This window comes from Danio aesculapii, chromosome 25, assembly GCF_903798145.1.
Source record: "Danio aesculapii chromosome 25, fDanAes4.1, whole genome shotgun sequence".
Taxonomy (NCBI): domain Eukaryota; kingdom Metazoa; phylum Chordata; class Actinopteri; order Cypriniformes; family Danionidae; genus Danio; species Danio aesculapii.
In genome coordinates this window covers 32,381,622-32,395,874 of record NC_079459.1, presented here as the reverse complement: position 1 = coordinate 32,395,874, position 14,253 = coordinate 32,381,622, and the positions used below count along the sequence as shown (strand labels likewise).

General features: G+C 36.1%; 1 protein-coding gene across 1 annotated transcript in view; it reads left to right on the top strand.

The window, feature by feature from the left end:
- Positions 1-11,685, top strand: part of myo5c (myosin VC) — a 47,751-nt gene extending 36,066 nt beyond the window's left edge. The window contains exons 38-41 of the mRNA XM_056451575.1: positions 2,082-2,385; positions 3,562-3,736; positions 4,316-4,396; positions 8,995-11,685. Coding sequence (XP_056307550.1) covers positions 2,082-2,385; positions 3,562-3,736; positions 4,316-4,396; positions 8,995-9,147 — 713 coding nt within the window. The 3' untranslated portion in view covers positions 9,148-11,685. The remainder of the gene's footprint in view (positions 1-2,081; positions 2,386-3,561; positions 3,737-4,315; positions 4,397-8,994) is intronic.
- The last annotated feature ends 2,568 nt before the right edge of the window (positions 11,686-14,253 follow it).

The following is a 14,253-nucleotide window of genomic DNA, read 5'->3' as shown; positions in this document are numbered from 1 at the left end:
ATTTTCCAAGTGATGTTTAATAGAGAGGATTTTTTAAAGTATATTATTATTCCAGCCAATCTAAAAGAAATAAGTCTTTTTCTAGAAAAAAAAATTCATTCATTCATTTATTTTTCTTCAGCTTAGTCCCTTATTTATCAGGGGTTGCCACAGCGGAATGAACCGCCAACTATTCAGGCACATGTTTTATGCAATTTAGTACTGGGAAACACTCATACACTCTCTCATTCACACACACACACACACACACACACACACACACACACACACACACATATGACCAATTTAGTTCACCTATAGCACATGTCTGTATGGGGGAGACCGGAGCACCTGGAGGAAACCCACGCCAACACGAGGAGAACATGCAGAATTCCATACAGAAATGTCAGCTGGTCCACCTGGGACTTGAACCAGCGACCTTTTTGCTGTGAGTCGACAGTGCTAACCACTGAGCCACTGTGCCACCAGAAGAAAAAATAAAATAGGAAATACAATGGCTTTGTTAAACTTGAATTAAAATGAATTAAAATTTCCCAGTACAGCTGATAATTTTGTCTTCAATTGTAAACAGTGACAGATTATTTAAACTCTGCGTACCTGGGGTCCGTTCTTCGTAGCTCGCTTGAATGATCTAAGATGATTTGGCAGATCTGGAGCTTTTAATCTTGATAACTGATCTCTGGCTAATTTGGTTCTTCAAACAAGTTCGCTAATCAGATTAAAATGTATAGATGAACTGATCTGAGATCACTGCATGTGTTGTGAAAGACAGATCTATCGATCCTCGAAATAATGATCAGCAATGCAATGATTGGCTGACGACACAGCAGTGTAATGACATCATCTGATTAATATTCAATTATCCATGTGAGCTAAATTACATAAAATTAGCAGTAAACTGTTTGTTAAATATGATACACAATAACTTTCCACCTTTGTTATGGGCTGCAGGCTTTACACTTTCATGTGTCAAGAGTATTTAGCAATTTATTTAGTTTTAAAGTTAGAGCGGATTTTCTTTATTATAGTAGTCATAGTAGTATTATTGTAGGCGGTTTCTGAATCGGTGTAAAGAATAACTGGATGTTTACAAAAGCATTTTGATATTGGTAATGGTGTCTGCAACTTTTGTGAAGCGTCAAATCACCGTTATATTAGCTGTCAAGACATGTTCATGACTGCATAAATGTATTATTCCTTAAAAAAAAAAAAAGCCACATGTTGTGCATGTCTATCACACACATATTGTACTAAAGCGATCTAAAAAGTTCATCTCAATAAATTTTCTCTTTGAACCACCAGATGGCAGTCTTTGTACTTTCATTTCGGAGTGCAGATTGCATAAGTTTTGTTAATATATATATTTTAACTTGTGTGTGTATGTGTGTATATATATATATATATATATATATATATATATATATATATATATATATATATATATATATATATTGCTATGACAACAACTCTCGGATCAGTTTTGAAGAACGAAACTATCCTGGATCGTGTCAAATCGTCAATAACCAAACCCAGCTAACTGAGTAATCCACGTACGAAGAACCGACCCCTGGTACCGCGTTCGTGACGTCATTTACTTCCGCATTCTTTACAATTTCAAGGTCTGTACTGGCCCAGTACCCCCATAAGTGGTTCTGTTTTATCATCAGTTGGAATAGAATTACTTTTGCATAGATTATGATAGAGACATTTTTCTTTTTTCCTATGATTACTGACATGTGCAGGAACCGCCAAAATTAAATACAGCAACTTAAAACACACAGAACCTACAAGATACACTTTCAATTTTGAGATTACAAAAAAAAATCTCTTTTTTGGAGGGGTTTATTATAAAACAGACAACATATACAATAATTTAAATCACTTTTAACAGTGTTTTATGAAAATTCAAAGGGTTTTCTTCAAAATGATACCAAACTTTTGCATTTACACCTCTGCATATGGATTTGGGAAGCTTTTTAATTTGGGTACGCAAAATAAGCCCAAAATAGCACTTGACTTTAAGAGGTTAATCTCAAGGTGAACAAAGCCTTTAAGCGATCCTGTCTTCTCTTTCTGTTCAGTCCCAGGGATGCTGGAGCATGAAAGTCTCCAGGGAATCTCCAGCATGAAGCCCACAGGTCTCCGCAAGCGCTCCAGCAGCGTGTATGAGGATGGAGGAGACTCCGGCACATCCGAGGCCTTCAGCGTCAGCTCCATCCTGCAGAAGCTCAGCACCTTTAACGCCAGCATGTGTCAGCAGGGCATGGAGCCGCAGCTGCAGGGGCAGATCCTCAGACAGCTCTTCTACCTCATTGGCTCCTCGTCCGTCAACTGCATCCTGCTCCGCAAGGACCTGTGCTCCTGCCGCAAGGGCATGCAGATCAGGTGCGTACATGCTCATTTCATCGTCACAGTAAAGATTAACCTAATAGTTTGGGAGTTGGAGGTTGCAGGTTCGAGTCACAACATTTAGGCAGCTGTGGCCTAATGGTTAGAGAGTTGGACTTGTGATTGAAAGGTTGCAGGTTTGAGTCCTGGAATTTGGGGCAGCCATGGTCTAATTGTTAGAGAGTTGGATTTGTGATAGAAAGGTTGCAGGTTTGAATCCTGGCATTTGGGGCAGCCTAATGGTTAAAAAGGGGAACTTGTGATCGAAAGGTTGCAGGTTCAAATCCCAGCATTTGGGGCAGACATAGCCTAATGATTTGAGAGTTGGACTTGTGATCGAAGGGTTGCAGGATTGAATCCTGGCATTTGGGGCAGATGTGGCCTAATGGTTAGAGAGTTAGACTTGTTATTGAAAGGTTGTGGGTTTGAGTCCAAACATTTGAGGCAGCCGTAGTCTAATTTTTAGAGAGTTGTTCTTGTGATCGAAAGGTTGCAGGTTTGAATCCCGGCACTTGGGGCAGCCTAATGGTTAAAAAGTGGAACTTGTGATCGAAAGGTTGCAGGTTTGAGTGCCAGCATTTGGGGCAGATGTGGCCTAATGGTTAGAGAGTTAGACTTGTTATTGAAAGATTACAGGTTTGAGTCCTAACAATTGGGGCAGCTGTGCTCTAATTGTTAGAGAGTTGGTTTTGTGATTAAAAGGTTGCAGGTTAGAGAGCTGAATTTGTGATCGAAAGCTTGCAGGTTTGAGTCTCGGCACTTGGAGCAGCCTAATAGTTAACAATTGGAACTTGTGATTGAAAGGTTGCAGATTCGAGTGCCTGCATTTGGGACGCCTAATGGTTAGAGAGTTGGACTTTTGATCGAAAGTTTGCAGGTTCTAGTCGGTAACTGCATCTTGCTTATGTGCATATGTGCATTCCAAAATCACAGTGAATACATTTGGGGCAGATGTGGCCTAACGGTGAGAGAGTTGGACTTGAGATCGAAAGGTTGCAGGTTCGAGTCTCGAACAAACACAGAAAATGCCATTTTGGCTGATAACTTTCAGCACAAAAATTCAGTGCATCTCTATTTGTAATGATATAAAATGCTGGGTTCAGACTATATCCTTAGTTTAATAGTTAGAATATTCTAAGCGTATCCTAAGAATAAAGCGTCTGTGATTTCCAGGTGTAACATCAGTTATCTGGAGGAATGGCTGCGAGAGAAAGATTTGCAGAGCAGCAATGCTATGGAAACTTTGGGGCCGCTGTCTCAGATCGCCTGGCTTCTTCAAGTCAACAAGACCACAGATGAAGACGCAGCCGAGATCAAGCAGAGATGCTCCGAGCTCTCACCTGTACAGGTGCAACCAGTTCTGTTTAAACTCTGATACTATCCTTTATAAGCTCCGTCTAAAGTCACCTACTACTCAATACATACTAGTCATACTGTTTTACTTCCTGACTGTAAAAAATATTGCTAGATCCCAATTCGCATACTCTCTAAAAGTATGTACTTTTTTGTAAAGAAAAAGTACATATTTTTGAGTGTGTAACCGAAGAGTATGCAAGCTTTAGGACATACTACTTTCTTATTTAATGGACTATTATGTTGCTTAGTTAAGTGCCCTGTCAATCATCTAGACACATCACCCACATTCCCTTCTCATTTAATTACTTACCATATTGGAGATTCAGCAGCAGGTTAATCTGCCATGCATAAGTCTTTCATGCAGAGAAATCTCTTCAGGTGTTTGAATAATTATACATGCAGAAGTTCATTTTCAAACACAGATTAAATATAACACGGAAAACGTGATTGACTGTTCCAGTTGGCGAGATAATAATTAATAGTCATTAAAACAACCTCACTAAAGTTGTCAAAGAAAGTCAATTCTATTAGAGGCATTAAAATGTGTTTGTTTATTGTTTATTTTTTGTAGATCGTGAAAATCCTGAACTCCTACACACCCATTGATGATTTTGAAAAGCGAGTCGCCCCATCCTTTGTACGGAAAGTGCAGGTATGGTACTTTCTCTTTTTTCAGGTAAACTAACATTTGTTTTATGGGTCCTGGTAGACTTTTACACTTTCAACTGACCTTTTTTGCGGTTTGAGCTTGAAAAAGATGTGCAAAGTTATAAAACACAAAGTCAGTTTGTTACGTTTTTAGGATGTTTTAGTGGGATGCTGTAACATTTAAGTGAGACAGGTGTAATGTGTGCGACAGATCAAGGATGAGGCAGGAATCAATTCTCCGTTTAAGCTTTTTACTCAATAGTTGATTATTATGTAACAGTAATTGGAGAGGAAAAAGAAAGAAATAAACATTTATAATCATCTTAAACAAAAACAACGAGTGTAAGCCAAATCAAAGAAATTAACAAAACAAAACAATCCTTAAAACTAAAGTCTAAACTAGGCGTCAAAAATAAATACAAATAAACACCGAAATCTTCAGTGTATACGACACCCGAACTAAACTAATTAAAGCTACAAAACTCAAAATACACAACTGGCAAAACACTCAAACTAATCTAACAAAACATCAATCTAAACTAAAACAAACCGGATAAAACGGTCAAAGCTTAGTTTAGAACCACACAACAACCATCACATTGTGTTACTTAAAGCCAACGAAGTTCAACAAGCAAACTCGAATTACCACAGTAAACTGAGATAATAAATCACTTAACAGCCGAAGCATAGCACAATCAAATTGCGTGGAGCACAAATGGTACGCCGAGGCAGAGCGCACATCACACACTGGTCTGTTGGGGCTTTAAATCCTTGCGGCTCGTCCTGGGATTGGTGGAACCGACTTCGTCATAATGATGATGGACAGAATGGTAAACCAATAAGAAACCTAAAGACTAAACAAGCAGAGAGGAGGGTGAAAAAAAATAGACAAAGAAAACATCAAACATAACACAGTTCAACAGGAGTTAAATGATCACAAACACCTCTATTAAAACCCTGAGCTTTCTTATAGATTTAGTCATTTAGCAGATGCTTTTGTCCGAAGTTGCTTACAATTGAGGAGGGATTTAGTGATTGTTACAAACCCCTGATGTTAGTCCAGGGGATGGTGGGGTTTGACATTTATTTGTGATTAAAATATATTTATACAAACAGTAAATAAGTGCTAAAGACAACCAAAATAATACCAAAATTGTGATTTTATTTATATTTCTCAAAGTGAACAAAAACAACGAATAAATCCAAAATAAAGAAAATAAAGTAAGGCAAAATATACTATTTACAATATTTACAACACTGAAACAAATACAAAGACAAGAGAGCTGGCAAAAGGGACGTGGGTGGCGCTAAAGAAACGAAAAGAACAAAACCCAAACTAAATCTAACTTCCCAGAAGCATCTAGCTAACTAACTATGTGAAACAAAATAATTAACATGCGAAGAGTCTTCCGAGTCCTGACTGTCTACTCTATCTATCTATCCAAAAGTACAAGGGGTGGCGCTCGCCCCTAACCTAATGTACTATACAGAAGAGTAGTCCTAAGTGTTGCAAAATGTATATCACGTGACCTTCTTACCTGTCCGCTTCGTCCAAGCCTCGTAAACAACGTTAAAACAGAGAAATGGAGTGATCTACATATAACGGACGGATAACGTGCACACAGAAACGGGCAACAACAAAATACACAGTTAGACGGGTTTTTTCGTAACGCAACGCAACAAGAAAACAAGACAAGAAAGGGAAAGGAGAGAGAGATTGGTGAGTGGTCTGTCGCGTGCTTTTATGATGGGTGGTCTTTGCTTATTGGATGTGACGTAAGAATGACGTAACCGGGGAAGAAATGACCGACAGCTGAATAGACCAATGAACGGAACCTGTGAATAATGAAAGCAAATTTGGGAGAGCAAAGAGAGAGAGAAAACACAAACAGAGCACAAATAACACAAATATGTAACAGTGATTCAACAAGAAGAGGAAATAAACACAAGAAGTGCTAATCATACAAAGAAACTGTTAGTGCTCAGAGCATTAAGAGCTAGAGTATGGAGGAATGAGTGGGGGGTTAGAGTGAAGAGGGTTTCTACAGGTGGTTTGTCAAGCCCGCTCACCTGTTTGAAGCTCACTTCATAAATGCACATTTTATTATTATTTTTTTTAGATATATGTTATTATATGTTCTTCTCTGAACATACACATCACAATACACCAAATATAAAAATAAACCATGTAAAAGAGTGTAAAAATAACATGATACAATGGAACATGGCTGAAATGCATTAGTAGTGCATTGTTGCTGTTGTTTCACAGATCTAATGTACTGATACACTTTTGATTTCTCACCAACGCTTTCAATTCACATATAACACCAACATTGTCTATTTTGTGTGTGTGATTTTGACTAAATCTGTGTGTTTGACAGTTTTTTTGTGATTTTTTTCCATCTTTTCTTTCCTTTATGGCTGATGCTCATGAAATCGTAAAAACATGCTTGTTATTACCAGTGTATATGAGGCACAAGCTGTAAAAGCCACACCTCCTTTTCTGGAAAGGGGGCGGGGAACAGTAACTCATTTGCATTTACAGAGACAAAAAAGATAGCATTGTTACATTAACATATAATATGCGATTTCTGAGGTATTTTAAGCTGAAGCTTTAAAGGCTGCATTTACACTGCACTGTTCAAGTGACTCAATTTCAAGCAGGAACAAATCACAGGGATTCTGATTTACTCAAATCAGATTCAGGCCTTGTTCATATGTGGAAATTTATCCGATATGAATCGGATCTGTGTTCTCGTGTCTGCAGTGTAAGCAGGTAGATCGGATTTTTACCTGTCAATGCGAGTCGCGCATCATTAAAAACCGTAGCGAATGACGTCTAGTCTGACACTTTCATTTCAGAACAGACTTCAGCAGAGTCCCGAACCTTAAATCTCATACACAAGGACTTAAACAGCTGTTATATTGTCATATAGCACAGGTATTTAAGCGTGGTAATGAGAGCGAGAGAGCGCAATGTCTGCCACGTAACCAATATGAACTAATATAAAACTAGTGCATATCTCACGAGCAAAAATCACGCCATGAACATTACATTAAGATGCCTAAATGTTTAAAAAAAGCCTAAATATCAAAGAAGACGGACAAATGAGAACCTTTCTGTAATAAACTATAGCAAAACAGCTTGTCAAAAGCTGCGAACAGATTACATACAGGAATAGAGAAAAGAGCCCTCTTTAATTATCAGCTGTTAGTCAGCGCCCGCTCTTTTTTTCCTGGTCGATGCGCCTTTGCCGTGTGCTGTGTAAATGCAGACGATCGGATACGAGTCACTTTTAAAAGATGATGCGAGCAGGTCATCAAACAAATCAGATACAGTCACAAAATCGGAATTGTCCATCAAGATCTGCAGTGTAAATGCAGCCAAAGACACATACTCAGAAACTTGATGTCCATTATGGTCGTAATAGTGCTCATTTAAAGAAACAGAATTAAACTCCACACATTATGATTGCTGACCCATTTTTCTGTTGTTCAAAGAAGTCTCTAAATTAAACATGAAACACACTGAGATTGTGTGACAACAATATTGCCACTGAAATATTTATTCCTGCATATTTAAGTGTCCATGCAGTACATGGTATAAAATGCAGTTCAGACGTTTGAAAAGCTGTAAGATTTTCTCATGCTTTTAAATTACTATTGGAAAGAGGTTTTGTGTAATATATTTTAATGTGTGCTTTATTCCTGTGATGTCAAAGCTGCTTTAAAATTCTTTAAAAATCATAAAATATTCAGATTTAATGCTCAAAAAACCCTTATTATTATTATTATTATTATTATTATTATTATTATTATCAGTGTATGCTTTAAATGCTTTTGTGTGAATACTTTTCATGATTCTTTGACAAATTGGTAGCAACCATTTATTTAAAATACTGCTGGGTTATTTAAATATTTAAAAGGTTAATCGCATCAAAAATAAACGTTTGTTTTGTCATAATGTGTGTGTATTATGCATATTTATTATGTTTATATAAATGCACACATGCATGTGTTTATTTGAGAAAATGTTTATTTGAATGTTTATTAATGATATAAAATATACATGTATATTATACAAATTATTTGTAAATTGAAATTTCAATAATATCAATATCAATAGTTTTGTTTTTATGTTTGTGTGTGAATCACATATGCATAATAAATATATATAGTTCACACACATATTATCAAAACTAACTTTCATTTTGGATGCGATTAATCGCAGTTAATCTTATTTAAAGCACTAATTTCAAATAAAAAATGTATAATTAGAGTCATAATTAGTAAATATATAAACGTAAATATATAACGTAAATAAATATTTCATAAACGTAAACATTAGCTTATCAGCTTAGTGTAAGTTTCGATCTTCAAGCACGCTCACTCTTGTTCATCAATCTGGCAACAACAAAAAAGCTTCTCTAGTATTTTAAATTTGGACTGCAATACCTAGTTCAACCACTAGATGTCAGTCCTACTGAATCCTATTAAAAGACACTTCCAGAAAATGTGGGCGGGCACAAATGCACTCAACTGTAGACTCGAGCTGATCACGCAGGCCTCTGATTGGCTGTTGTTGTGTCTCCATGGTGACAGACGCTACTGCAGGAGCGCGAGGGCTCGTCGCAGCTGATGATGGACTCGCAGTATCGTTTCCAGGTCACGTTTCCCTTCTGCTCCTCAACGCAGGCTCTGGAGCTCCTGCAGATTCCCAGCAGCCTCCGTCTGGACTTCCTCACCCGCATCTGAACACTGAACGCACCAGTACGGCTGCGTCCGAAATCACCTACTGATCGAGTATGTACTACATATGAATTTGAATTTACGACACGACAATTAGAAAAGTGCATACTATATAGTATGAATGGAATTGGGACGTACTACATCCGCCATTAGTCATTATCATGTGACCAAAAACTATAGAGTACACAAGACATGGTATTCGTATAGTTCTGAATGGGGAAAAATGTAATAGTATGGCGAATGAAGCCCCGCCTTCTAGTACAGGAGCCAATCAGTGATCGCTATAGATGGATGATTCTTTGGGGGAAGGGCTCGAGCCAGACATGAGTTTCTGCAGGTTTTTGTGTAATTCGAATGTTTAGAAATGAAACTAGAGACAGATGTTGTTTAATTTTATTGCTGATTCCTAATATGTAATGTAATCGGAAGCTTGGGAATCAATTTTTGGAGAATTTGATGGTTCCCCATTCAAACAGAATGCCTGAGCATACTGCCCGAGAGGCGTTTCAAAGATGCCCGGCGAGTGAAATGACTTGCCTTAAAGGGACTTTGACTTGACCTACCCACATCAGTTGCATAGCTTCAATTCACAAATTCTCTCACGTGGCATCATGGGATAGTGTAGCATCCATTCGATGCGTACTTCTGAATCTGTCTGGAAGTAATAGGTCATCTGAGTACTTCTCGCATAATGTTTTTCCAATACTATGAATTCGGACACACTACTTGTTTTGAATGTACTATATAGTATGGAAGTATGCGATTTCGGACGCAGCCTGTGTGTCTCTCCAGACCCAAACGCATCATCTAAACACTGCAAATGCTCATATGAACTCAACAATGCTAACGTTTGAATATTTTCCATTTATTTATATGTATTTCAAGGTGAGACACTTCAGGATTTCAGTTTTTTTCCTGTGGATTTTGATTGTTTTTTTACTTTTTTGTTTCATCTAATGGAAAGAAGACTTACTTAAAGTCCCCGTGAGATCAAATAACATTTTTTATTTAGATGTTAGCATAAGTAAGTTAGCATTAAGGATATCTATAAGCTAGTGAGCTCCAAAACCATGACAAAGATGACATTTAGAAGATAGAAACATTCAAAGCCAGGGGTTTGTCACTTACACCGAAATGGATCGTTTTTTTGGACGTCACCTCCAGTGTTGGGTAAGTTACTTTAAAAAAGTAATTAATTACTAATTACTTAATCAATGTTGTATTGAAAATACTTATCTAATTACTTTGTCTGAAAAGTAACTTAATTACTCAGTAAGTAATTTAACTAAATACTTTTTAAAATCCCTATAAACTCTGAGTGGACAAACAGTAGAAATTAAACTCTAATAATAATAAATAATTCAATAAAACATATGAGTCAAACATGAAACAGTTTAGCCTTTAAGCTTTCTGAATCATCTTTATTACGTTCTATAAAAATTACATACATAATGGTCGCTGGTTCGAGCCTCAGCTGGGTCAGTTGGCGTTTCTGTGCGGAGTTTGCATGTTCTCCCTGCGTTCGTGTGGGTTTCCTCCGCGTGCTCCGGTTTCCCCCACAGTCTAAAGACATGCAGTACAGGTGAATTGGGTTGGCTAAATTGTCCATAGTGTATGTGTGTGTGAATAAGTGTGTATGTGTTTCCCAGTGCTGGGTTGCAGCTGGAAGGGCATCCACTGCATAAAACAAATGCTGGATAAGTTGACCTTTCATTCCGCTGTGGCGACCGCGGATTAATAAAGGGACTAAGCCGAAAAGAAAATGAATGAATGAATGAATACTACATTTTTAGTAAGAAATGTAACCTTCTTAAGGAACACAATTCCTGAATAACAGAAGAATATTATTATGCATATCTGAATAACAGAAAAAGCTTAACTTAAGAAAAGATAAACATGACATGTATCAAGCTGGAAACATGAAACGTTTGTGATGGCAGGTCCAAATGTCAGCAGTCGTGGAAATATATTCCAAACCAGTGGTGTAGTCCTAAAAAAATAGGTGGTGTACTATTACCCAACCGACCCGCCCATGCTGTATTATAATTTTACCTGAACGTTTCAGCGAGACATCATTCAGTTGACTTCGAAAAACAAATTAAGATGAGAGTTAAAAAACATTTGGTATACAGTTAAAGGGGATGCGAATAATCGTAAATTAAGGAAGTCTAATCAGCAAAACAAGTGAGTATACCGAGGGTATATGCAATTATTGATCCTCAGAAGTCGTAATACCCAAACAGCTAGTGGAAAAAAGTAGGCATAATGAGTATACGTGCGTATAGCCCCGACTACACCACTGTTCCAAACTCTCGAACGTCTCTTTAAGCTCCATTTCCATGACAGAATAACACTCATCTAAGTCAAAACCGTTTTTTGGTCAGGCAGTCCTGCTTTTTTGCCAGACACAGGTATTTTGTTTAATATGCTCCTAAAAGATGGAGATTGTACAGTACACAGAGGCAGCATCTCTTCCATAACGTAACCTGCAATCATTTTTTTAAGCTCACCTTCAGACACTTTCTGCGCTGGCGGAGTAAAATCAAGTTTTGCCTGCTTAGCAGGAGCTGCCGTGGTGTTATCCGTCGATGATGAACAAGGATCACTCGGAAGGGATCGTCTATGCTGCCGTGTCAGGTGCTTTAGTCGATTACTCGTGCTGTTGACAGCGGCCTACAGTTTTTTTCTCCCCAGGACATAGCTTGCATATTACTGTAGAGTTCTTGTCTGCTTGTTTCAGAAAAGTGAAGTAATGGGAATATTTCTATTTCGTAAAACAGCCACTCGCTTCAGCTGAGTCCGACATCTTCCACTTTAGAATATGACTATGCAGCAAACTGGCGTGAAGTCACGTGCAAATGCACTACGATGATTTTAAAGAGGCAGAGTTTACTTTAACCATTAGGAGATAAATAAAAAAATATCATGATATTCAGCGAGTTTAATAATTTTACAATGTAACGCAAGTACATTATAAGTAACTGTAATTAAAATAGCTAAAAATGAACAGTAATCAGTTACTCTACTTCTTTAGTGGAAAAGTAATTTAATTACAGTAACGTGTTACTTAGTAATGCATTACACCCAACACTGGTCCCCTCATACTCCAGCTTCTCATCAAATTCTCTAACCAATCAAATGAGCTCTAGTATCTGACACACCCCGCCCCGTTCAAGACGCTGTTGATATATGCGCTGAGTTCAGCCACTCTCACTAGCAGAGCTGCGACTAATACAAAAAAACTATTGGCTGTTTTTTTTTAAAAGGGGAGGAGCTAATATATGTCCCACCCTTTATGTTTCAGCTGAGATTGTGTCACATATTAAACAAAAATCCTCATTTTGAAGCACTTCACGGGACCCTTAAGTGTTTCTTTTACAGCTCTTTATCAATTTGTGTCTGTAGTTTTCATCTTCAGTACAAATATTAAGGCCGTTTTCTCAAAATGATTCTTTTTTCTTCGATACGAAATCAGAAATTTCTACATCTGCAACTCTTGCGTACAACAAACTTTGGTTTTATTCGCATCTTGAATCCTGAAAGGTTTTTCTAGAGGGTTGTGTTCACACATCATTTATACAAAAGATTGTATTAATTAAAATGATGAAAATGACCATTTCCTGGCAGTGTTTTCTCAATTATGAAGCCATAAAAAGACCAAAAATCTCTTCAGTGTAAACCCTAGGTTGTAATATTTTATCATCCAGTGTTGAGATTTTTTTTTGTGCTAGAAATGTATGCAAATTATGCCTCATTTGCATATTTAAAAATACATATTTAGAAAGCTACAGATAGTACAGATATTTTGTAATTCCTAATGTAATCAATTGAAGGGAAAAATTGTGATACATGTTAGTTTTTAAACCTTATTCACCCGCAGTGTTTTCTTCTTATAATAGTGCTATAAATCATCTTTTAGAAGAGTTTTTACTAATTGAACCATAAATAAACACTGTAACTTTAATTTCAGAAAAACCTAAAGCAACCTCAGATGCCTTTTGTAAATCCTCATTGTCACAAATTGCTGTGTTGCATTTTTTATAAATCAGAAAAAATCAATAAATACGACTGCTAAATGAGTCTTTCTGTCTTTGCTCTCCGCCGCAGCTCTCATAACATATTAGCCAATGTATTATTTATGATGGATAATCCTCTGAGGACTAGAGATGGAAACTAATCTAGCAATTAGTCAATCACGAAACATTTCACAGACGTCCAAAATCTGAAAGTTAAGCAGACTTCTCTCATTCTTCACCTCTGTTCAGTATTTAATCAGGGTAATAATAATATCAAGAGTTATTTTTAGATTCTTTGAGTTTTCATTTTTAATGCTTTTGTCATTTGCGATCGTTCTATAGTTTCTATTAAGCTTTTTTTTGTTATTACTGTGTATTATTGTTTTATCATTGCATGAATTATCATATACATATTCTCCAATGATAATTATAAGGACACATTTTATTATTATAAAAAGAAATGAACACATTTAAACAGTTCTATTAATGCTATTGTGTTGTAACAATGGTGGATACATGTATGATTTATAAAATAATTGTCATAGACACAATGCTACAAAATGTCTTTTTGAACAAATATTTAATAATATTTTAATTAATTTGAAAGTTTATTTTAATGTTTTAATGTTATTTTAATGAAGAATATTTTAATGTTTTTTTGAAATACATTTAGAAATAGGGCTGTGCAAATACAGATATTTTAATAATATTAACAATAACATGTTTCATTTTTTATATAAATACATGTATTTTTATTGTATAATAATTAGTAATAATTATTATATTAAATAGTTAATAATCAAGTATTATTTATTTAGTTTTCACTTCATAATATTACAAATATTTGACCGTATAAATATCTTTCACTTGTAGATTTTTTACAAATATTTAAAGCAGATTAACAAATCTTAAAACCAATGTAAATCTATAAATGATTATTATTATTATTATTATTATTATTATTATTTAAAATGTAAAATATTATTTCAGTTATTTATCACAACATATGTTCAGTTCATAATCTATTTATTATTGACATTTAAAAAGTACTACCTATTATTTCATATATATATATATATATATATATATATATATA